The sequence below is a fragment of the Pieris rapae genome, chromosome 22, assembly GCF_905147795.1.
Source record: "Pieris rapae chromosome 22, ilPieRapa1.1, whole genome shotgun sequence".
NCBI classification, from domain to species: Eukaryota; Metazoa; Arthropoda; class Insecta; order Lepidoptera; family Pieridae; genus Pieris; species Pieris rapae.
The window spans coordinates 2,209,017-2,235,497 of record NC_059530.1 but is presented as its reverse complement, the minus strand read 5'-3'; the positions used below and the strand labels follow the sequence as shown (position 1 = coordinate 2,235,497).

The 26,481-nt window shown below is 32.5% G+C and overlaps 1 protein-coding gene across 10 annotated transcripts in view; it reads right to left on the bottom strand.

The window, feature by feature from the left end:
- The window catches only part of LOC110992522 (signal transducer and activator of transcription 5B), a 30,158-nt gene extending 3,920 nt beyond the window's left edge, over nucleotides 1–26,238 (bottom strand). For 3 of the 10 annotated variants that reach the window (XM_022258381.2, XM_022258377.2, XM_022258383.2), the window contains exons 1-20: nucleotides 26,053–26,237; nucleotides 24,578–24,619; nucleotides 24,058–24,115; nucleotides 23,798–23,874; nucleotides 22,917–23,066; nucleotides 21,907–22,027; nucleotides 21,272–21,392; nucleotides 20,566–20,675; nucleotides 19,320–19,426; nucleotides 18,571–18,775; nucleotides 17,526–17,608; nucleotides 16,035–16,104; nucleotides 14,821–14,975; nucleotides 13,135–13,258; nucleotides 12,446–12,574; nucleotides 10,485–10,591; nucleotides 9,102–9,275; nucleotides 8,252–8,376; nucleotides 7,553–7,705; nucleotides 5,976–6,105 (exon numbers count right to left, since the gene is read on the bottom strand). In XM_022258381.2, the coding sequence (XP_022114073.1) occupies nucleotides 5,976–6,105; nucleotides 7,553–7,705; nucleotides 8,252–8,376; nucleotides 9,102–9,275; nucleotides 10,485–10,591; nucleotides 12,446–12,574; nucleotides 13,135–13,258; nucleotides 14,821–14,975; nucleotides 16,035–16,104; nucleotides 17,526–17,608; nucleotides 18,571–18,775; nucleotides 19,320–19,426; nucleotides 20,566–20,675; nucleotides 21,272–21,392; nucleotides 21,907–22,027; nucleotides 22,917–23,066; nucleotides 23,798–23,874; nucleotides 24,058–24,108 (2,192 nt within the window). In that variant the 5' untranslated portion in view covers nucleotides 24,109–24,115; nucleotides 24,578–24,619; nucleotides 26,053–26,237. The other 7 variants (XM_045633182.1, XM_022258380.2, XM_022258384.2 and 4 more) reach the window with 6 other exon arrangements.
- Nucleotides 26,239–26,481: the final 243 nt, after the last annotated feature.

Below are 26,481 nucleotides of genomic sequence, written 5' to 3'. Positions count from 1 at the left end.
GCCAAAATGTCACCACAGACTATAAATTACAATTTGAGTTACGCTAAAACAAAACAAAGTACAGAAATGTCAAAATTAAAATAAACGACCGTCTGTGTTGCATTTTCGCGTGGTTCGAATTTTGAATTATCCTTTTTCTCATTAAAAAACATAGCGAAAAAGCAAAATTCAAAATTAAAAGAAAAATCAATCTATTGAAATCTCACATATATTTATCATAAATACATCCAAACGTACAACATTGTCATGTATATTTATTATTATATCTAGTCAAATTAAACAGTAATATACTTATTTTTGCTTATATCATAACACTTATGTTGATAAAATTTAATAAAATGCGATAGATTGTTAAACAATTATTTTGCTGTCTCATTAAAATATAAACCAATATTAATAATAACATCTCACAGTGCAATATAATCTCGGCCTGTTTCACTTGAGTAAAAACGACATACTTTATCAAGAAACATAAAAAAATATATATATGTTGATATCTATATATGTACAGGGTTTGGGTTTATTTGATCCCGTTAGGATAAGTGATGACTATTTGCAATAATTTTAACACCCAGCCTAAAATATCGCCAGCTCAAAAAACTAAAGTAAATCAGTTTTCAAAACGCAATTTTAAATTTTAAGATTTTTTTTAAATATCGGTTATTAACCAGTGTTTTATAGTTTTTTATTAATCAGAAGATAAAATATATTCAAAATTGGTAGCTACGTTTTTTAAACAAATTTTTGGCGTTGCATTTTTGACTTATTTTGGAAAGAAAACGACTAAACATGAGAATTCACATACGGTTCAATTTTGATAGATACGGTAGCTAAAATTATTTTAAGTTATCTATCACCTCTCAACAAGAAACCGTCGAATTACCAATAACCCTGTATATCAGTTACTATATGTGTTTCCCTACAAATAAAAACAACACATAATATTTCAAACAGTGGCGGAGTTCTTCCACTCTGGAGTTATTCGTATACATTTTTACGTACAAATACCAATCTAATATTAAAAAATAATATTCTAACGCATTTTATCAAGACTATCTTTGAGCACATTTAATATAATCATAATAGTCACATCCATTAAAAAGCTTTAAATCATTACTAAACTCGGACAATACTTTTGTGCATTTAACATCTATAGTCTATACATTCAATCAATTACCACACAATGTCACGTAATCTGTGATTCAGTATTTTTTACAATACTAGTCTGTGCTACAGCTTAAAGGTTTCTCAGAATATTGGCTATGGACAATTGTTATCTGTGCGATATGTTCACAGTTCTATTTTCAATCGAGATCAAATAATACAATCAATATGTCGAGCCAAATTACGATATATATAATTAAGTAGTAAATTAACCATACAGGATAAATGCGTAGATATATAATTACCAATATATTTGATAGGCTTCGAAAAACATATTTTTTATACATTCAGGACGGAGTGGGTTACAATTAAATGTTTTAAATAGGAAATTTTTCACTTTTAATCATGTAACAATTGTTCAATATTTCCTTAAACGCGATAATACATAGATAAAATAAAACGTTTTAATACGATTCATAGATGTTTGAAATATTAGTAGCTCTGAATATAAGAAAGGAAATCGGCACTTTCAAACATGATATGTAGTTTTTTTAATTGACATACTTTATACTAACCTAATATTTAAAAAATACTGTTAACGATCGTTGTATTTCGATGTTTAATTAAGCTTGGATCATATATAAAATGGCTTTGTATAATTAAGAAACAGTCAAAATTAGTTTAAATTAGAATTTTATCACTTTTTTTACTCCTCATAATTTAATTAATACTAAATAGTTCACACCGGAAACTTTGCTTTTTTAGTGCTGCATAGTTAATAATAACCAAATATTTGTTTCATCAGTGTTCGTCCATTTCTAAAAACACTATTTTTTTTCAGACAGTTTCAAAATATTTTTATTAAAGAATATACATATAACCAAAACGAAATTTCACAAATGGGCGCAATTACGTCAGTTTGACATTTAAATGACAATTCACATAGTCGAATTCAAATACAGGAGCGATTTGTCCCTTTATGAAGGCATTTCTAACATTTATTTTGGCAAGAGAACAACAACATTTAACACCAATTTGATTCCTATCTACATAACATCGAAAACATCAATTAGTTATAACAACTCAACTTCGTAAAATCGTCTATACAGACATGCTTTCTCTCCTGACTATCTACATAAGGTAATGAAAACCGAAAATTTAATAGATTCTTGCATGAAATGGGAATTTTTATATTAAATTAACTTATGGGTCAATCTGATATTCCCAGTAAATGTTATGTACCAATGAATAACTGTGTGCAAAGGTTTTAAATATAAACTAAGTATACTAAATTTAGTGGTTCCCGTTATACGCGCAAACCACTGCATATTTGAGTGATTATATTATTTCATATACTTCATTATTATGTATATATATACTTTATCACTGAAAAGCGATAAAGACTTTGTTTTACGGATTTAATAATCACTTATTAATGGATAAATAACATTGCAAGAAAGTTAAATTCTCGATCTTCATTACACTTTGTATATTTTAGTTTTGGTCCACTTATAGTTGAAGGATTGTCGTTCCGCAACTATAAAAAAATATTACACCATATTAAACGGTTGTGTATAAATAAGCTAGTACAACTTCGTTCCCAACATGTAACCCAACCAGTCTTGGGTGCGCATGAGTCGTTATCAAGTACATATTTCATACGTAATACAATATTCAACGATATTTAAGATTGAGAGTCGAGTTTCGATTCGTACCACGATTTTGATATACGACTGATATGCGCTAAGTTAGATTCAAGTGTCCTAATACCTCTTTGACTGCAGTCTCAATTTATAATCGTATACGAGGATATAAGAGGGATGTAATCTAATGTATATCATGGCATTAGCGACAAAACTCTTAAATAGAATCATTTTATTTAATAAGAATACAGTGCATATTTAATATAGCATAGAACAGATAGGCTAACGAGTAAGTAAATGACACTGGAAATGTAAAAATTGGTCCCTATTGAAGGTCATAAGCTTCTTACAAACTCCATTTTCGCAAATAATAATAAAAAAGAAATGAAACGACAAAAATAAATGTATAAAAAGTATATGTAGTAGCTTAACAATTTTCGTGAACTACCTTCATATTTGAAAATCTAAATCTCTGCACTGTATTACCTAAAGCTGTCACATCGTAAGCACAATTTGTCAAAAAGAGATGAATAATTTGAGTACAACTTCGCAAAAAGATTAGGATTTTATGCATATGAGGGTATTTGCATAAAATATAACACAAAAATTACGAGAATTAAGGCCTCAACCCAAGCTTTCTGCTCTTCAGAGAGATGGGTGAGATTATCGATAAATCTCGGGTATTTATGACGATTCATAATCTTGTCCAAAATCATTAGCTACATCCTTACTATCAATACTATAGCGTTGATTTTACTTTAGATATGACGGTAGCCCAACCTTTGAGCTTTTTTTAATAACAATTTTGGCAGCTTTTTTGAATAAACTGAAGGTGAATTCGAAGCTTATATCCATGTCCTTAATTCTAAACCTATTCTACGAATAAATCACAAAACTTAAATCTAGTAAAAATACTAAAATATTGCATTTTTTTTTCATTGAGATTTTTAATTCATTTTTAAAAGCAGTCTTGATTTTTTTGGAAAAATAATACTTAAAAAAAATGGATGTGACTACTAAAACAAACTTAAACAAAATCTTCATGCTTCAGAAGTCAATCATGTACCTAAAGAAAAACACAAAAACAATAGAAATAACCGAAAAAAATAAACACATGCAATGATGAATCAATTAAATTAAAAGGCACTGATTTATCGCGGCACTTGTATAGTAGGTTTCGTTAGTAAGTAGGAGTAAACTATTCAAGGGAAACGGTAGGATAACTTATGTGAAAGGTAGATAACTTATGTGAAACGATAGTACATTTAACACAGCGCCATCTGTTAGAATTGTATCAAATAACAAATAATTATTTGCAATAAAATAATGTTGCGTGTATAAATTGAGATGTCAGCTATCCTATCTTTTAAGTTAGATAGAAACTACACACGGTGTGCAAATTTGATTGATATCGGTTCGGTAGTTTAGGAGTCCATAGCGGACAAACATCGTGACTAGGAGATTTATATATATTAACATAAATACTGATAGCCCAGTCATATTAGGGCTTTCACCTCGGAATGAAAGATAATAAGCTGCAAATTGGTATGAACCTTTGTTTTGTCATTCTAAATGTTGTCTCAAAAGTCACAATCGTTATCGTGTCCGCGTCTCAAGATATTCAAGGTCAAAGGTCACAAAAATCGGTTTTTCGCGAATATCTGGCTTCCTATCGGTTGAATGAGATTTGCATTTATTATAAAAGTTGTAGGCTATAAAATTCCCTACAACTTTTGTTTGAACTTTTTTTTCATACGACCAACCGTTTTGAAGGTAGAGCGCGAAGTGCACATCGTACTTAAATAGTTAAATATGAATAATTATATATAAATAATCAAGTTACTTACTTTAATTAAATATAAATAATTAATAGTTAGTACATAAATAATTGTTTAATAATTATAATTTCCAAGTAAATAATTGACTTTATAACGTACTGATAACCATAACTCACGCTTGACCTTGCATTAGGCCGTATATGACTGTACGATGTGCACTTCGCGCTCTACCTTCAAAACGGTTGGTCGTATGAAAAAAAAGTTTAAACAAAAGTTGTAGGGAATTTTATAGCCTACAACTTTTATAATAAATGCAAATCTCATTTAACCGATAGGAAGCCAGATATTCGCGAAAAACCGATTTTTGTGACCTTTGACCTTGAATATCTTGAGACGCGGACACGATAACGATTGTGACTTTTGAGACAACATTTAGAATGACAAAACAAAGGTTCATACCAATTTGCAGCTTATGATCTTTAATTCCGAGGTTGACCCCTTTTCTTACCTAATATGACTGGGCTATGAGCAGTGAAATGGATTTATGGGCAGTTTGAGTGCGCAGGTGACAAATCGGAATTTATCGATAACAAATATTATTTTCAGCAGATATATAAACAATAAAGTGTTAAAAAAGGAAATGTCTAACATAACTTAAGTCACGTGGTTCGGGTGCATCCGCTATTTAACTATTTACGTATTCTTACGTATTTTTAGTACCGACATTGTAAGACTAAAAATGTCGTACGCTATTGAGCCACAAAAACAAAAGATAAAAAGAGAAAAAAAGTTAATATAAAGATATTAAATGAAAATGATTTAAAGAAGATATGTAATACAACTAATTTTATAAAAATTTGATAAGATATTTCAGTATATTGTATGTTGTATTAAATTCGTAAAGTGAGCATATTTATAAGATAAACTTTTTGAATGAATGTATGTTTTTGAGACCCATATTAATTAACTAAGATTTTGTACAAAACATAAGTGAATTCAGTAACAATGATTAATACAAAAATATAATCGCAAAAATGTAAATTATTTTCCAATACGAAAAGAAATTAAAAAGTAACTGTACTTCACAAAAGAAAACGCATAAAAAAAACACAGGTTCATTCTATCTGGGTAAGGCAATTTTTGAAGATTTTTAATGAAATGGCCTTTTTTGTGAATATATATATATATTTACTATAGATTCGGCAGATGGCGCTACAGGCTTCTAGGTTATTAATTTATACAACCAAATTGTTGTTTATTATCCTATCCTAATCAAACATCATGTAGGACAATATCTGTCGGGTCTGCCAGTAATCAATAAGTGTATGATGTATATAATATCTATATATTAATATTTTCAGTGTATGTGTTATTATATATAATTTATGTAAGCTGTAGGATTAAGAAATAAATAAATAGCGAATGACGGTATTAGTTTATAGTATCGTACCTGTTATGCACGGAGGGCGTGTTGCGGTGCGAGTCGGGCGAGTGCGCGTACGCCGGAGAGGGGGACATGTAGGGGGGCAGCGTCGTCACCAACACAGGCTTCACGTAGCCGTTCTTTAGGACGTCATTTTCTATAACATATATACACCATCACTACATAGTATAAAACAAAGTCGCCTTCTCTGTCCCTATGTCCCTTTGTATGCTTAAATCTTTGAAACTACGCAACGGATTTTGATGCGGTTTTTTTAAATAGATAGAGTGATTCAAGAGGAAGGTTTATATGTATAATAACATCCATAAAATAGTGGAGAAGTACCGTTATTTTTGAGGTTTCTAATGTGATGTCGTAAATAATTACATTTTTCCGCTTACATTGCAAACGCAGGCTCAACCCTACGAGTTTTATCAAAATAATGTACTAAGTATTGTACACATTGAAAAGGTCTACAGAAAAGTCCGTGATGGTATATGTCTATATGGTATATGTTGCGTTATTATCGGAGCTTTCCAGCGAAGAAAATAACAATGCATAATAAAAACTTGCTTTTCATCAGCATTGCACTACTACCAGCCCCAGCTTCGCACGGGTGCAATATATATTACTAGTGAGTAATATATAACCCAGCGTATACAGCGTACGTATCTCTCATCTCTGAGATCTGGTGTTTCTATGTGCACATTCGCTCGAAAGGTGAAGGAACACATCGTAAGGCAAGCCGGTTTGGCTTGTATTAGACCCAAAAAACCCAAAGAAGGCTGACCAGTCACCTTGCCTATTAGATTAACAAATGATGATTAAACAGATTCAGGAATCTGAGGGCAAGACCTAAACAGGTTGTAACGCCATTGATTTTTTTATATTAATTTTATTATTAAGTATAAGGTATTTAATAATGTCAAGGATTAACGAACAAATATGAGTATTATACAGGAGCAAGACGGGCAGGATCGCCTGATGCTCAGATACACCGCCGACTATGGACACTCGCCAGAAGGTTTGCAAGAGCGCTGCCGGCCTTTTAAGAATTGGTACGCTCTTTTCTTGAAGGACCCTCAGTCGAATTAGTTCAGAAATATCTGTCGCTTATGGACAATGAATGCCAGAGGAATCGCGAGTGCGTTACCGGATTTTTAATAATTGGCACGCTCTTTTCTTGAAAGACTCAAAATGGAATTGGTTCCGAAATATCTGTCGCTTATGGACAATGAATGCCAGAGGAATCGCGAGTGCGTTACCGGATTTTTAATAATTGGCACGCTCTTTTCTTGAAAGACTCAAAATGGAATTGGTTCCGAAATATCTGTCGCTTATGGACAATGAATGCCAGAGGAATCGCGAGTGCGTTACCGGATTTTTAATAATTGGCACGCTCTTTTCTTGAAAGACTCAAAATGGAATTGGTTCCGAAATATCTGTCGCTTATGGACAATGAATGCCAGAGAAATCGCGAGTGCGTTGCCGGCCTTTTAATAATTGGCACGCTCTAAATCGTCAAATCATAGATAAATACCCACAATAGTCTTATGCCCCATGCCCAATATTTAATCATACCTCATGTAATAGTTCCAACTCACCAGGCTTAGTATAATACTTGGAGAAGACATCATTCTTGGCCACGTTGGGGTAAAGGAACTGCAGCTGGGACAGATCCAGGATTCGGTCGGCGAGGGATCGCAGCATCAGGTCACGGGATGTGAACGGCTGTAGGCTGAACACTTCGTTTCCATCTGGACAGAGAAATCTTTAACTACCGATTTGATATTTAATTTAAAAAAAAATAAATAACTGCAATCTGAATAAAAAAGGCTTTAAAAACGTGGAGTAAAAAAACTTGTACAAATGAAATATATATAATTGTTCATAAAATTTATAGTACCTGGATGGCCGAGCTATGCTCGATATAAATTATATTTAAGTACAAATTACATACTAATAAAATGATGAAATATGAACAATATAGAATATATATGCTGGAATAGCTTTAGTGTTGTTGTGTCGTTAAAGGAAATTTAAAAAAAATAGTATTATTATTCGCCGATAGATGTCAGGAAGATTCATTTTTCAGTTTAAATTGGGACTAATCAAACACCACCTTTTTGTTATTTCCTATCATTTATTCCTAGCTGGATCGATTTATCGCCCCCAAAACCCGCCGTATACCGTATAAATTTCATGAAAAAAATTGGAGCCGATCCCGAGATTCCAATTATATATATATATATACATACAAGAATTGCTCGTTTAAAGATATAAGATATCATTATAGTACTCACCTCCAACCCAGGCGATAGTGATTCCACCGAGTTCAGAATCCGAGAAGCGAAGTAGGAATGTCCCGGGAGGACATTTAGCCAACATCTCCTCTGCTTGCTTCTTTTGGATGAAACCCATTATCAGACTGAAAATATAAACACAATAATAAAAATATACAGTAATCCTTCTTTAACGCGTGTTCGCATACGTGGCCGTTAAGTATTACGTAAGAACTCCAGGGGGGTACCCCTCTTTAATTTTCTTATTTTGTGTTTACGTCAACAGTAATTACTTTTTTACACATATTACTCACACATTGTCTATTCTTGAAAACGAAATGAATTTTCGAGGATTGCTACTAAAAATTAATACGTTTATGTGCTATTTTTGAGATTTAGGTTAAAGTCAAAGTCAAAATTCATTTATTCATATAGGTAACATAATGTACGCTTATGGACGTCAAAAAAAAGAAATATTAAATTAATCTAATTTTACATTTACTGCCAGTTACTTTTGCTTATAAGATGGGGTGGGGGGGGGAGAAATTGCAGTAAATTTGCTTGAACTTACGTTCCCCGTATACCGCGGGGATAAATTAAACATTAAAAGTGTTCCTACTTTTTGAAATAAAAAAAAACTGTTTTCTGAGAATCCTTCTACAACGCGATATTCTATAACGCGGTAGGCCCGGACCGGATAGGAGGGATTACCTTATTTATTACTTTTATTTAGCAAAGCCTTTATTTGAAAGCAAAGCATTTCTTTTGGTGCAACGGGATTTGAAACACCTACAAACCTATAAACTGTTGACACTGCTCATATATTATGCAAAATCTGACAGAATGAATGAACGAATGATTGAATACTCACCGATCACACCAGAGCGTCCTCAGATAGTCCCTCGTAACCTTGACGACCATGTAAAACCACTCCCAGAAGGTGAAATTCCGTTCTGGTAGTGCGTCTTTGCAGAACTGGGTCCAGCTGACCGTCATGGCGTTCAGCTCCATGGTGTTCATGGGGAGACTTGTCCTGGAGATTATACTAAACATATTGTATAGTCTGGTATTGATTTTGGTAAAACATTTTTTTGTTAATATTAGTAGAAAAATCTTGTAAAATTACTCTTTCTCTATTAAAATAGACTAAAATTTGTTTTTCGAAACCATGATTTTGCAGTATGAGCCCTTACACAGGCAATATTATTTAAATCTAAACTTTACTCTGTTTTTAAATTCCGTAGAATTCTGACATATATCGCTTTTGACATGTCAGAGATTGCCGACCTTTTTGGCACATTTTTCGATTTCAATACGAGTGTAAACATCTGAGTCTATACATACATTATATTGTATCCATATCGTTAAGTACGGTGCGTACGTCCCTTTTCATTACAAACAAAAAAAAACTCACAGGTAAAGATAACATTTTTTTAAAGGTTTACTAAACCTGGATCTAGTAGGCAGTGATGCCAGCTAGAGAATAAAATAAAGTAATAAAAGTTAAATCGATATATTGAAGTATATGTTATTTTTGTATTACTATCGGTTACTTGAGTAAATAAATATTTAGATTTACCTTTTTGTAGGTAAAACTTAAAATATATGAAACATTTAATTTTTAATTGCCCTCAAATGGGTCAAATTTGTGCCTTTTTCGGTGGAGATTTTTTTAGTAGCATCACTTATGACAATTCTACGGAATGAAAAATCAGAGTTGAGTCATTTTTTTTTTACTTTCAAAATTGCCTTTCCAATAGGCCTAACTGAAACGACTGATTTGACTTGGGTTTTAAGTTTAGTCTCAGGAGCTGTCAAACAGTTTCTTTTGCTTGAAGTTTGACATATTTGATAGTGCTCAAGATTGTGTCTTTAGATAAAAATTTATAGGATTCTCCCCTCCATAACTTGTAGTATTATGTTAACCTCTTGTATATATTATTATATATCTGTGATTGATGTAAACTTTGTGTGTGTTGTCTTTTTTTGTGAAGTCATTATTGTTTTGGGTAACTCTGCTTAGATTTAATTCAATCCATCAAATCTATCCTCACCGTGATAATGCTTAGAACGTGACATTGGCGGAATTGTGATTGACACAGAAGTCGCCATTAAAAATAAAATGAATGAACGAATGAATGATACAAATTAGAATATGAACCTAAAACATCAATATCAGGCACAAAACGCTGTGCTGCCAACTCAGTACAGTCACACTTCATTATGAGGAATAAATAAAAAACTAGTTTCAAACCTAAAAATCTTCTCGGCCAGGAACCTCAGATTATCCTCAGACAGATCGCCACCAGTTGCTGAACAAAATTTGATGCGAAGAGTTTCAGCCAACTGACACCAAGTTACCTGAAAACGTTTTATAGTATATATGAACGTACTGGTTAAAAATTTCAAAAACAAATGAACGAGCCTGGTAGAGGTGTTCAATCTTGGATTGGATTCAAGATAAGAATTCTCTGAAGTATACTGGTCCTTCTCCATAAGACAATCATATCGTCTGGATAAAATCGATTGGTTTCTGATCTAATTTTGTAATAACCTAATATTGCATTATTGTATGTTAATCTCACACTGTTTTATTGTTTTTTATTCAAATCAAAAATCAAAATTTATTTATTAAGATGCGACTTAAGGCATGCTTATGAATGTCAAAAACGTTTACAAAATTCGCGAAAGAGCAAAACTACGCCATCCGTTCGCAAGACTACCAGGAGGTCTTGTTCTGAGAAGAACGGTACTCTGTAATGTCTCATATTCTATGGTTTTGAGGAACATATAAGGAACATATATAACAATACAATAATAGACCTGAATAATAATTTTATTCTGGGAGTACACTTTCTTCACATAATTCATATTATTTAAAAAATGTATACAAATATTGTATATCCTATTTTAAAATAGTAAGTGTGGAGTTTCTTGCCCATTCTTCGTAATGTTTTGGAAGGCACGACTAGAATCATCTTTATATTTTATTTAACATTCAAAATGCCATTTTAGGTGGTCTACTTGGAATAAATGGATTTGAATTGAGATCATGTGTAAACAACGTGTATACAGGGCGTCCCACGGCGATGCCACACGGAGGGAAAGTACCTTAAATATTAATGATAGGATATTTTACTGAAAGAAGACATCGTTTAATATTTAATAATAAGTAGAACTGCATTCACAGATTTTTAAAAAATTTCCTACCTCAACCGGGAATCGAACCCGCCAAATGTGACAGTAAAATTACATGTATTTTATAATAGCGTTTGAAAGGACTATTCATAAGCATTATTTTTTCCTTAATAACCTAGCATATTAAATGAAACTAAAAACATAAAATATTACATTTTATTTAAAAAAAAAAAATATATCAAATGCTCAAAATGTGATCCGTTCTGTTGTATACAAATTCTCACTCTTTTAATAATTTCTCTCCCTGTCGATTTACTTATTTTTGCATGGTGGATGTTTGAAATAATACGTCTAAGTTCATTTTGTAACTCCTGCACACTGTTGTACCAGTTCCTGTAAACTAAATATTTTTTTTAATGAACATTTTCCTTCCTGGATCGGCACTTTTGGACAAATTAGATGGCCACCGAGATCCCCAGATCTAACCCCACTTGATTTTTTTTATGGGGTTATGTAAAATATTTAGTTTACAGGAACCGGTACAACAGTGTGCAGGAGTTACAAAATGAACTTAGACGTATTATTTCAAACATCCACCATGCAAAAATAAGTAAATCGACAGGGAGAGAAATTATTAAAAGAGTGAGAATTTGTATACAACAGAACGGATCACATTTTGAGCATTTGATATATTTTTTTTTTTAAATAAAATGTAATATTTTATGTTTTTAGTTTCATTTAATATGCTAGGTTATTAAGGAAAAAATAATGCTTATGAATAGTCCTTTCAAACGCTATTATAAAATACATGTAATTTTACTGTCACATTTGGCGGGTTCGATTCCCGGTTGAGGTAGGAAATTTTTTAAAAATCTGTGAATGCAGTTCTACTTATTATTAAATATTAAACGATGTCTTCTTTCAGTAAAATATCCTATCATTAATATTTAAGGTACTTTCCCTCCGTGTGGCATCGCCGTGGGACGCCCTGTATATATAACGATATATAATAAGTGTGTTTTTATATAAATATATAATGTTTTGATTGTTAGCAAATTAAAGATTACAATATGTTACCTTATCTGGGACAGCGAAGGGTACTCTGCCTGGGGGGCTAAAAGCATTGTCCCATGTGACTGTGGCCCAGCCATGGGGCTCTTGATTTCCGTGGACTATCACCACTACTGGCAGAGATAGGGTCCACACCTGAAAATTATCAGCATTTTAAGATTGACTAATTAGTCGTTTTGTTATGGAAAGTAGTTACAATGAGGACATCTTCTCTTCTTATACATCTTCTCGTCTTAAATGAATTTCCACTATATTCTCTTGCCTTGTTTTAGGAATATATAAAAAAATATTATGAATAGGATTTTTTAATTGTAATGTTTTATAATCATATTTTTTCCATAAATTTTTCTCTCTGATTAGGTAATTTTATATGAGCATTATTAATATGATTCAAACTCTGGCATTTACTTAATTTTTTAATGTTTTATTTAATAAAAGCGTGGACGAGTCGCAAAGAAGCGATAATGCCGCCCGTTACGCCAAGTTTTTTACGTTTATTCTAAATATTCTTGCGTAAAAAAAACTCTCGAGAAGTGGGCAACTTACACAATTAACACTATAACAATTCAAGTACATAATGCGTATATGTCAACATACATAAAAGGTACACCACAGCAGCGACCTCAAATCTTGATAGACACAGACGTAGAGTATGTGTATTTAGAGAAAACACACATATGTATTAAAATATTAACCTGGAAGACAAGTTCCCCTCCCCCGACGTTGAACTCAGACTGAAATAGAAGAGTTAGCTTCTCATCCATCACACTCTCTGTTCCCTTCTTCTCAGCTCGCTTTATTTTGCGTAGCTGCATGTTCCTGAAAGAGAACATTGTCATACATCTGACACAAGTCCGACTTTCGTACGTCAAAATGTAATGAATTTTGACAAACGGGAGTCATAGTTTTGTTTGTCATCCATCTTAAGATCAAATGGCATTTTTATATTTGTGTTTTTTTACAATAGAACGATAAACCAGTCTGTATTGCATGCCATAATACTGAACACCCACAATGACATGATACAATCCTAGACTGATTTCTAGAGATGAAACGGATAGCAGTTTGGCCGGATACCGGATATTCGGCCAACCATGTGGCCGAATAGCCGAATATCTGTTTGGTTTAACTTTGGGTTTGGGTTTAACTCAAGAAAAACTACTGACGATTCAAAAGTTTACCCGAGCATCAGTTAGTGCAAGATAGCATTAGCATTAGGTGGAATTTTACTTTTATAAAATATGAGTACTAATTAATTCTTTTTTTTTATTGCATTAGAATAGTTAGAATATTAACTGCAATTTTGTAATTAAAAAATTTACAACTAAAACGAATTATATTTCTTAAGTGATACTAAGACTGAATAAAGTTAATAATTACTTAAAAATAATTTTTTTATCCAGACCTTTTTTTAAATCGGCCGGATAGGCATCCGGCATCCATTAGTATCCAGCCGGATAGTATAAAGGCCAACGGATAGGCCGGATACCGGATAGTTACCGGATATCCGTTTCATCTCTACTTATTTCACTAGATAATTAATGAATAAGTAGTCATCATTTGTATTTATAGTGATTACTAATGCACACACAGACAACAGAACATACTTATTATTAATAATAAATATCCAGTGGCGCTATGAGGCTAAACGGGACTGGACCAGCATTGCATCCTTAAATCATTATTATATCATAGACAAGGGGCCGTTTAATTATCATGTAAGCCCTATAGCCCCCTCCCTCCCATAGTAATACCATACCCCATACAAATAAGTCTAGATACATAGTATTGTCTTTTATTAACATAACTTTTACACATCTAAAGAAAAACACTTTCTGTTGAAAACGGATTGAAGTTATGTATTTATTTAAACATAACTTCACTTTCAACTTCTTCTTTAATCAATCGTGACCTGTGTAATTCTTGTATCTCCTGTTCGTTTTGTAAATGTAATTCTCTATTTTCTTCAATTTGTAAGATTAGCTTTTTAGTTTTAGTTAGTTATTATAATATATATAGTTACTAATAGATTAAGGTTCTAAATTTTAATATAAATTTATTTTGTTTTTTATATAACTTCTGCACTTCTTGCACCCATCATTTTTTATTTATTTATTTCTATTCTTTACTAGGGTTGCCTGGAAGAGATCGCTTGTTAGCGATAAGGCCGCCCGTTGCATCCCTTGTAATTTATATATACTGTGTTATTTGTATTTCTTTAGCAACGAAGTGTAAATAAATAAATAAATAAATAATTCAATTATAATATAATTAATATTCCAATCCGTTAAAAGTGTTTTTCTTTAAGTCTAGATACAATTTATTACTTACATATATACCTAAGATAGACTCAGAGATATAATAAAATACTCCCAGCATACCTGAAACTGACGCTAAGCTGCCGACTGGTAGGCTGGTACTCCATACACCCGCTGTTATTGAGAATGTCCCCACATTCCACAGGCTGCTTGCCACGCCCACTTTGGGAATCACTCTTCAATAACAATTGAGCTTGTTGCTCGGATATTATCACCACCTGCGGTGGATTTCATTTATTATCTTGCAGCGGCCATTTACATTTCCTTCTGCCAAAATCAACCTAGGAGTTGAGGCACCTGTCTTTCGAATTCTTCGCAATTTTAACAGATTGAATATTTTCCGGAGCTGGATATATCCGATAGTGAAAGTATTGTTAGGTGCCTTTCTCGAACCTAATTCGCTGTTTTGCTGATGATTTTTTTCTGCTTTAAGTACCAAAAAACTTCTGCTATTTTTATTTTAATATGTGCTTATTTTATATGAATAAATTGTATTTTTTAATTTCTATTTTTTGTAAAACATATGTTATAAAAATATTTATGGAAGATTTTTTTTTTTTTAAAACTTCTGCTATTTTTATTTTATTATGTGCTTATTTTATATGAATAAATTGTATTTTTTAATTTCTATTTTTTGTAAAACATATGTTATAAAAATATTTATGGAAGATTTTTTTTTTTTAAAACTTCTGCTATTTTTATTTTATTATGTGATTATTTTATATGAATAAATTGTATTTTTTAATTTCTATTTTTTGTAAAACATATGTTATAAAAATATTTATGGAAGATTTTTTTTTTAAAACTTCTGCTATTTTTATTTTATTATGTGCTTATTTTATATGAATAAATTGTATTTTTTAATTTCTATTTTTTGTAAAACATATGTTATAAAAATATTTATGGAAGATTTTTTTTTTTTAAAACTTCTGCTATTTTTATTTTATTATGTGCTTATTTTATATGAATAAATTGTATTTTTTAATTTCTATTTTTTGTAAAACATATGTTATAAAAATATTTATGGAAGATTTTGTAAAATAATGGAATGTCGATCGCGTGATTGGTTAATCAGTTGACGTTTGTGTCCCGCGCTGCAATACGATGCGCAAACTTTCCCCCACTCCCTTGTTTAATACCCAAGAAGTGGACCGGTATCTGAATATAATTTTTAATCTTTACTACGTAGTAACGGTTGTCCGTGCGAAGGGGCTTAATAATTAAAAAAATCTATGGAACTATATATGACTTGATTAATAAGAGGATCCTTCACTCACGGTAACTCGTGGTGGAGTCATGTGTACATTGAGTTGACCACCCACCAACAGGCGAACGGTTGCCGTAAAACTGTAACAAATAATCAAAATGTCAATCAACAATATGTAATCAAGTATCAAAATGTCAATCAACAATATATGTAATCAAGTATCAAAATGACAATCAACAATATATGTAATCAAGTATCAAAATGACAATCAACAATATATGTAATCAAGTATCAAAATGACAATCAACAATATATGTAATCAAGTATCAAAATGACAATCAACAATATATGTAATCAAGTTTCAAAATGACAATCAACAATTTATGTAATCAAGTATCAAAACGATTATACGGACATATATAGTGTCTGCTTAAAAGGTAAGTGATTTTTGTACGTTAACCCAAAACGTAATTTTTTTACTAAGAAAATTAAGGAATAATATTCTTCTTCAGTCGTGCTCTTTATTTCTCTCTCCACTCCCCCTGTCTTCAGCAAGCGTTTATACCTGATAGTAAGACCTGTTTCGATCTCCATTGCATTTAACATTCGCTCGAACGGTGAAGGAAAACATCGTGAATCACCTCAGGCTAACAAATTATCATAAAACAGATACCAAAATCTGAAGCCCAGGTAAGACCTGAACGGGGCGTTACTTGATCGGTCTTGTGACTAGCGAGGTCTAGAGTCCACCTCCCACTCCACAAGTTAGGATAAGGTTTTATAAACTATCAGCACGTCTGTTCAAAAAAAACAGGATCCATTGCTCCATTGCTTGCAAATTGTCTAAAGAGACTCTGATTTTTAATTCCGTAGAAATCTGACAGCTATCATTTTGTCATGTCAGAGATTAAAACCTTTTTGGCCGGGCACATTTTTCAATAAAAACACGATACGATTTGAGAACTGGTATAGTACGGACGCGGAGCACGAAGAATTTCGTAGAATGACCCCTCATCTTATGTCTTTGTCGCTCGCGCATAAACATATTGCCGTTGCGCTCACACAGATGCAGTGACCGCCGTATTCAGAGATTGTAAACCTTTTAGTCATAACCATAAAGACTTGTGGTGGTGCACATGTACTTTGGTTTGTTTTGTTATAAGTAGTATATATGTTATAGTATAGTATATAAGTAGTAACGTATCTGGCGAAACATCTGATAGTTCATCAGAAATAGATGCCTCTGACTAAAATTAAGTGTTTTTTTAAGATATATCTGTTTTTTTACCAAATCTTAGTCGCAATCATAACTTTTTCTTTTTATAAATCCATCAAGCCGTTTAGTCTAAATAAAAATCAAAGCTACCGTTTTTAATATTCGTACTTATAAAAAAAATGTTTTTAACCACTGGCAGTAGGCCCAAAGGTTTGTACGAAATTCTTCGTGCTCCGCGTCCGTACTATAGTAAATGTAAATTTTATACTTCTTTTTTATATAGACGTCATATATATACGTCATATAGTCATAAATATGATTTCTTTATATATCTAAAACACTCACCGTGTATTAGTTTTCATAACTTGTGGTGGCTGTTTCTCAATTACGAACGTGGATGTCACCAGCGTAGATAATAAACTTGTCACCTGAAAATATACAAATTAATATGACAAGAAGTTAATATGAAACATAATATTGAGCTATTTGCTTCAGCCTCTCACTCATCTCTGACATGGAACCAGAATATGCACAAATGGAGAAAATACAATACATTTAAGCTTCGTTGGCACAATAAAGGAAGAAATCTTGGAAACATGCTTTAGACCCTTAAAAGTCGACGAGTGTCGGGGAAAGAAGGTTGATCATACACGAAAAAACTGAGACGAAGAAGTGAAATAAAGCGTAAGAACTGTAACGCCACGAGGTTTTATATAAACTGCCTGTTTTAGAATTATCAAAAAACTTAGGTAACCGTTTAGAAGCAGTGTCGGCCTAGTGGCTTCAGCGTGCGACTCTCATACCTGAGGTCGTAGGTTCGATCCCCGGCTGTGCACCAACGGAGTTTCTTTCCATGTGCGCATTAAACATTTGCTCGAACGGTGAAGGAAAATATCGTGAGGAAACCGAATTGTCTTAGACCCACAAAAAGTCGATGACGTGTCAGGCACTAAAGGTTGATCACCTACTTGCCTATTAGATTTATGAAAATGATCATGAAATAGATTCAGAAATCTGAGGCCAAGACCTAAAGAGGTTGTAGCGGCACTGATTTATTTTTATTTTATTTGAAGTAACCGTTTAAATCAACATTAATTATTTTATTAATCAAGTTAACCATAACCGATTTTAACGATGGGAAATAGATTTAGTAAATAACATTTCTACTTTAGTTTACAATTTCCCGGCTGTATATATTGTTTTGCGGTTACCATAGCAACATCCTGGTCGCCATAGCAACATCCATGTCGCCATAGCAACATCCATGTCGCCATAGCAACATCCATGTCGCCATAGCAACATCTTGGTCGCCATAGCAACATCCCGGTCGCCATAGCAACATCCATGTCGCCATAGCAACATTCCGGTCGCCATGGCAACCAACTATCACCTGTTTACTCATCTCGTCGAGCATTTCCACCAAATGCGGCTGCCGTAGCTCGACGATCGTCTTGCTATTGATTCTTGCAACATTATTCACTTGCTGTCTGGTACTCCATATTAGGTCGGCAAGGAGTTCGCACCATTCTTGTATAGTGTTAAGGTTAGATTGCATCGGAACGCCATTTCCGCTTAACTGTTGCTCACGTTTCCATCTTAAAACCATAGAATTTGAATATTAAATAATGAACGATATTTTGCTTCCAAAAAATCTATTATGCTGCTACGGTATAGCATTGATTAAAGAAATTGGTGCAGTAGTTTTTAGGTTTGTTGCAAACATACAAAATATAAAACTTTCTTTCATTTTACAATAGTTTAGATTCTGCCAATTTAAGCTATTAATAAAAATATATACAAGAAAAAACATCATTGTAGCGTATTAATCAACGATAGCTATGGTTATACCATAAACAACAAACATGTCAGGTAAGACAGCACCGTCTTTTGTCATGCAATCGATCATGACAAAAACGGTACCGTAGAAGATAAAGTTTAGAATAAAATGAGTGTTTTATTATTATTTTTCGAATAAGTTATTTATTGTATTTTATAGCATACTAATAAAAACTAATATTTTTAAGGCCTCAAAAATAACTTAAAACTTATGACTAAATAAAAATCTGTATTTGCTAAAATCAAATGAAATATCCTCCAAATAATATCTAAGAATCAATTTCGTACAAATAAGGCACTAACTTAATAAGCTCTTCATCAAGAACTTGACTCTGCAGTTGTCTCAAATTGGCGATGTTCTCCTTCATATGGTCAACCAGTTCCATTTGCGACTGATTGATTTGTGCGACCTGGAAATCCAAAATACATTCTCAGTTATTTTGAAAATTCTGTTTTCATAAATTCAGAACGAATCTTTGTTTTGTATATTTCTAGAACATCAACCAAGCTTATAGCTAGTTTCAAGAGCTGTCAAATCCTGTTTTCTGACAGCGCCCAAGACGAGATTACGAGTTGAGATACGAAATGGAATATGAACCGAAGTATTAGATTTGAATAAGGTGTGGGTAAAATTTGGTGACGCGTCAAATGCAATAAGGGGCCGTTCATAAAATACGTTCGCATACAAGGGGGGGAGGGGTCTGGCTGAGTGTGACAAGATGTGACAAGGGGGGAGGGGGGGTATAGGGCAGCGTGACGTTCGCCGTTTATTATTTTTTGACATGAGCGCTAGCTCTGTGGCGCGACTCTAGCGGCGTTGCGATCCGTCACAACGGGTTTCTTTATTTTTCCAATACTTGAGAGAGTAACGTTTCCACGTACCCTGCGCTCTCGATTCAGTAACAAATGAAAATACAATTTCTCTAGAATTTATCACACTCAGCAGGGGGGGTCTTAGTTTTGCGACGAAATATTTCTAGGGGGGGGGGGTCACAAAAAGTGTGACACAGCGTGACAATGGGGGGGGGGGGAGGGGGTCAAAAAAAGCTGATTTCAGTGTGACGTATTTTATGAACGGCCCCTAACATGTCAAACGCTTTGTTAAGGTATGTAAATCATAGGTTTAAAGCCAAAGTGAACTGAATCAGGCACGAGAAGAAATTAATTTTTGACATACTACTATATGACCTTTGTGTAGGTGTAATGAAGCAAAAAGATCCTATTAGTAAAGAAGTTGGCAGAAGAATAACTAACAACTGGAAAAAATACTAGAGGTTTATAGTTTTTTTGTTAACCTTCCAATACTTAGTTTAATGTAATCTATGTTTATATGTGTACCTAAAAAGTTGATCTGAATAAAAGGCTATTAAAAAAATTAAAAAAGGATATGACCGGTATGTCAAATGTAATATGTTTTGTGTCATAATTATAAGTTTGGATTAAGATTCAGAACAAAATCCTATACATTTTGACAATTTACATAACAAACAAATAACAAAACATGAGTTAAACCAAGTCTCGAATTTTCACATATAGAAGAAATTCTCACCAGAGCATTTAGTTTCCGTTCCATTTCTTCAATCTGCACACGAAGGCATGCTTCAAGTTCTCGGCGATCGTTCGTCATGGGACCCGATTGTTGCAAGTAATTTATGTGTCCTGGAACAAAATATTACATTATCAATAGTAAATTGATGAAGAGCTATTAAAGAATAAAGAACTCCTTAAGGGATATTAACTTATGACATTATGAATATAATTATTAGTTTCGTAAAAACTTAGGTTAAATCATGGCCCGAATATTGATCCTTGTGAAACACAAAAGGACTATCATAAATAAATCATTATTAATTACACACAAATCAGGTAAAACCTATCCTAAGCGCGACCTGTTCTATAATAATATCAAATTAACTAATATCTGTTTATGTAATATATTTTTTATAAAACAAAAGTGATTTTTATATTTGCTCTGTGGTGTTTGTTACTATTCTTATCTGTCTTTTATATAATTTGCAATTCTTTTTTATTTGTATATTATTTGTTATATTTAAAAATTTGGGGGTCCATGAAATGAAAATGGGGGGTCCACGACAGTGGGTCTACGACACAAAAAAGTTTGGGGAACTCTTGTTTAGACCAATATTCTAAACTAAAGGACTCAATAACGGGGTTCAAACGCACGACCATAATATTTATTTATATATTTTATTACTTAATTCTCAGCTGGATATGCCACTGAAGATAACGATTACCTTTATTCTTCAGACACTCGTGGTATTGGAGCGAGAATGATTCAATGTTGGCTTGCAAGCTCCGTATTTCCTCACTCGCCATATTCACTTTCTGACGGACATTTTGTAAGCCCGTAATCAGCTGAAATTAAATTAATTTTATTTAATCAACCGGGACTTAAATTAATCGTTCAGTTGTTCAGCAGTTCGAGTTGAAGCCGTGAGACCAAAGACTAGAGACCAAAACAAAACCAGTGTGTCCTGTCCTTTGTTGGCCATCTTCATTGGCTTCTTACATCGCACTATCGATGTTATTTTTTGGCGTGACAACGTCTTCGACGGAGCCTGCTGCGCTCACGACCAAAAAAGACGCATGCGGCGTTACCTCGCTCTGAGGCGTTCCATTTAAGACTTAAAGTGCGAGCGAGAGCGCGGAACGAGCGAGGCTCCCAATCGATGTTATTTCAATAGAAAAATCTTTATAGTATTATCTATTATCATATATCAACATAGCTTTTGCACATTTAAACATGACACTTTTTACCGAATTAAAGCTATGTAATAATTTAACAAACATTTAAATAATTATAAGTTTATAATATACATAGTTTCAATCCGGTAAAAAAGGGGTTTTGTATAAAAATCTTTATATTTACCTCACTGTATTTCCTCTCAGTCTGTGGCTGAGTCGCATAAGGGCCCATCGCGGCCTGTATCACCTCCACTTCCATCGCGAGACACCGGCGCATGTAGGTGTACAACTCGTGAGGGGCGTGCCTGGAATAAAAAATATATGAATAAGGGCCTGTTTCACAATGTCCGGATAAGTTCCAAATAAGCTATTTACTACTTATTCGTAGGATAAATAGTATTTTTGCGTTTCACGACTGTCAGATAGCGCTATACGTCATGAAATTCGAAGTATCTTCTTTGGAACTTTTATCTTTCGAATAATTTATGTGTTGCATAGCTATTTGGCACTTTATCCATACATTGTGAAACAGGCCCTAATAGTAAAGTAAAGTAGTAATATGGCAACATGTGATGTAAATTAATGAGATCTACTGAATGTGGTCACCCCACCGTCCCAGCCCACCTGACTTGGTGGGGCATAGTGGCGAACTACTGCACCATTTGTAATAATCCTGTTGGTGATATCGAAGATCTCATATTTGTATGTGAGTGCTTTTCGTTTGATAGACTGATTTTTGTCAGTGAAATTAGTTACATAACGCAAAATCAAGTGACACCGGCGCCTGAGTGATATGTAAAAACAGTGGGAAATTATAATAAATAAAAATACTCAAGATTTGGTCTAAAGGTTCTAAGGCAAATATTGTGTACAATAGAAATATAAATAAAATTCAAATAGATCAAACAAATTACGTCTTTTGAGCTTAGTTAAAAACTAATAATAAACACTATGACAGACTGATATAACGCACAATGGACCAATAGAGGGTCAAAAAATTCTTAACAATTAAAATAAAAAATAAAAAAAATAAAATTACAAAAATCTGATAAAGAACTGTAAAAGTAAAATCCCAAGCTAAAGTAAATAAAAAAAAATCTAACATATAAAGACTTCTTGTGTTTCAGATAATACAATCAGTCACTTATCAAAAAATGATTAAATAAAGTATTTGTTACATTATTATAATCTTACCCATACTGCATTCTGAAGATCTTAGCCGCCTCCAGCAACTTCATCTTGGTAACAAACATCTCAGGAGACAACATCAGCTCAGCATTGGTATGAATCTCCTGCACTAGCTCCTCAACAAAGAACCTTTGCTGCTCTTCTGGTTCCGGGGTCCTTTAGAAATTAAAATTTGTTACATCCAAGTTACATTTATTCAGTTTAGATGCGTCTTAGGGTATACTTGTGTTAAAAACGTTTACAAAATTCGCAGAGCAAGACTACGCCATCCGTTCGTAAAACTACCAGGAGGCCTTGTTCTGAGAAGAACGGGCAAGAAACTCAGCAAGTTTTACCCTCCCTCCACATTACAATTATTGAAAGGAAAATGTCATAAACCACAATTAAAGAACAAAACCTCTCAGTCTGCTGTCTCAACTTGCCCAGGAAATATTTCTTTTTTCTTGGGAATCAAGCCCAAGACAGATTCATTTAAGTATGATTACCTACTTGAAAAATGTAAGTGATGTATATTTACACTTTAATAGAAGTTAATAAATTGTAATATCATTCAGAATAGAAGTCATGTTCATATAGATTTTAGTTATTAAATACATTTAAGAAACAAACAAACTTCAATAGTCTCATATGCATTTTTTTAAACACATCCAAAATAGTTATACATGGCATATAACTATTTTGGATGTGTTTAAAAAAGAAATGTTATTATATTTAATGTAAGAAATGTTAGTAAAACAAGGCATCACTAATCAAATTAAATCCTATAATCTATAATAAATAAAATATCTTATAATAATTCTGTTTATTTATTTTTTTCATTTATCTCCTACATTAAAAAAAATTGTACCATTTATTTGTGATTTAACATTGTTTAGTATTTGACTTACCAAATGCGACTTTCTATCCATGTTGCCAGACAATGGCGAACTTCAATAGGAAAATGATCTCCATAGATGGCACGGACCTAAAAATTATAATATGAACCATGACAGCAGTGTACACAATTCTAATCAAGTTAAAAGTCAAAGTCAAATTTAAACATATCTAGATTTTTACAATAAATTCTAGCAACTTATTGTAATGTAATATAATTTTTATTAGTCTTAACAAAAATGTCAACATTGTAGGCTGATTTTAAAAAAGGTACCTTCTGTAGGCTCTCTGGAGGTAGCTGTTGAGCTCTCGCCCACAGTGACATCTTGGCTCTGTAAAAAATTAAATTTGTAATAACAAATATATGTATTTACTTACTATACAACAATAAATTTTTAATAATTTTACTAAAGAGACCCTTAGAAGGTTGTCATTAATTATTTTCTAAAGAAGCTCGTCAGTGATCTGACAAATAAAAATATTCCCATAATATTTATTTCAAGGATGATAGTTTGAATAAATCAAGAGTTGTGTTTACAATTAAATACCTTGAATTTGATTATACTGAGTATGTACGAGTCGAAGCGTCCAAAAAACAAATGATTATCTAGTTCGGTTAGGTTAGGTTAGTATATTAATATTTTATTTTAAATAACTGTCCAAAAAACGAATTATTATCTAGTTTGGTTAGGTTAGGTTAGTATATTTATTACGAGGTATTGAATTGTAAACCTTAACCATCAAGAAATCAAATCTGTGACACATAGACTGACTTTATCATATACAGTACTTACATATTTATCCACCGATGCCCAGTTCTGGATTATAAGAACTTTCTGAAACAACACAGGACTATTTAATTACATATATTGAAATATGTTTAGGCCTGGATCATTTTCAATATGAATATTCAGTCTTGAATAATAAAATAACGAAAATAATTGTTATAAAAAAAAAGCGGAGTGGGTACTTTTTAATTACTGTTGGAGTGGTATAAAAATGTCAATTGACACAATGAAGCTATTATATTTTTGTTACATAGCAATAAATAAGTGAGAAAAACTATGGTTACAAGTTTCATAAACCTAACACAGTACATTTTAAACAATGACCATATTCTAGGAAATAAGACAATCAAACAACTGACTATAGGTACAGCCAGAATAGTCTAGATTGATTACTAACAATTTGAGAGTAAAGTAAATAAAATAAAGCAGTTTTGGTATGATTAAAATAAGTTGTCACATTTTATAAGGTATAGACCTATATATAATGGCGATTGAAAAGAGTGGCAGAAAGTTTTTTGCCCGTTCTACGTCCTTGACTTGCGAACTGGTAGTAAATGTAAATTCACAATTTAAAAACAGTCTAATTTTATATTAGTAATAAATCTTGATTTTGGTTGTTATGACAATATTTTCTCAGTATAAAAATTAAAAACCAGGAAAATATTATTGATTCAAGCAATGTCAACATTAAAATTAATGTATGTGAACAAACTATGTTAACAAAATTATCGTTCATGTTTTTAAAATTGAATTAAACCATATTTAATTCTTCATAATCATTTATTTATGTAAATATTAGTTTATTAAATAAAAAAATATAAATTAAATAAATCTAAATTGTTTTACTGTAGACATACATTTTTGCTATTGGTATCAAAGCAATGTTTGCCAGACAGAATACAACCTGTATATGAAACTATTAAAGGATAAATGTTTAAAAATGCAAGAAAAGTCACTTCAAAAGAATTTCAATTTGTAAGATTGTAGGATGCTTGATAGTGGAGATCTACTAAGAAGTCATGTAAGATCAAAAACCCCAAATAAAAAACTTTTTCAAAGAAACCATCACATAAAAAGCCTAGGTTGTAGAGTTAAAAATCATGGAAATTGGGCCTCAATCATTGAAAAGTTAAGCGTCGTGAATAGAATGCAATTACAATTGGTCACGTAAATGGTGTAAAAAATGCTGATTAAATGCAAACGTTAACTGCGTACTTACCTACTAAGATAAACACTCAGCTATGAAAAGATAAGTTAGCGAGCTGTTTTGTAAAAGGCAAATAATCGGTAACCAAAGCACAGCTTGCCCGGGGAAGGCAATCACCTCGAGAAATTTACCTGTATCGAGCGATGTAAAATTCATTCCATTGCCGAGACACAATTCTCAGAATTCTGCCGTGCACGCACACATAAAAACATTAAAGTTTGACGTCACACATGCTTAGAATTTTAATTTTAGCTATATCAACAACTTTAATTACCTGTTGCTGTGTTGTTTTACTGTGATATTGGCGATAGCTTCATATTACTAATGGAAAAATCGATTAAAATTGTAAATTCTAAATAAAATGTAATGTATAACAACAAGTTTCAGCTCCAGCTCGCACAATCTCGTTTGAAATTGAAATTTTTATTTCTCGGAAATACGGAATTCGATGCCCGGCGGATTCGGTGTCACTGTCAAAACTCAAATGTCAAAACGTATATCGTGTTCCACAGATGAAAATACAAATGTAAGGAATACTGTATCTGTTTTAAGGGAATATACTATTCTATAATATCATTAGTTAATTGTTTTCAAATTACAATAATTAGGCGGGAAAATTTTACGATCATCCCGTATCTACTGTCTATTAGCATTTTTTGATTAAGAAATTAGAATCTTCAATCTATATTGTTTAAGCGGGAGC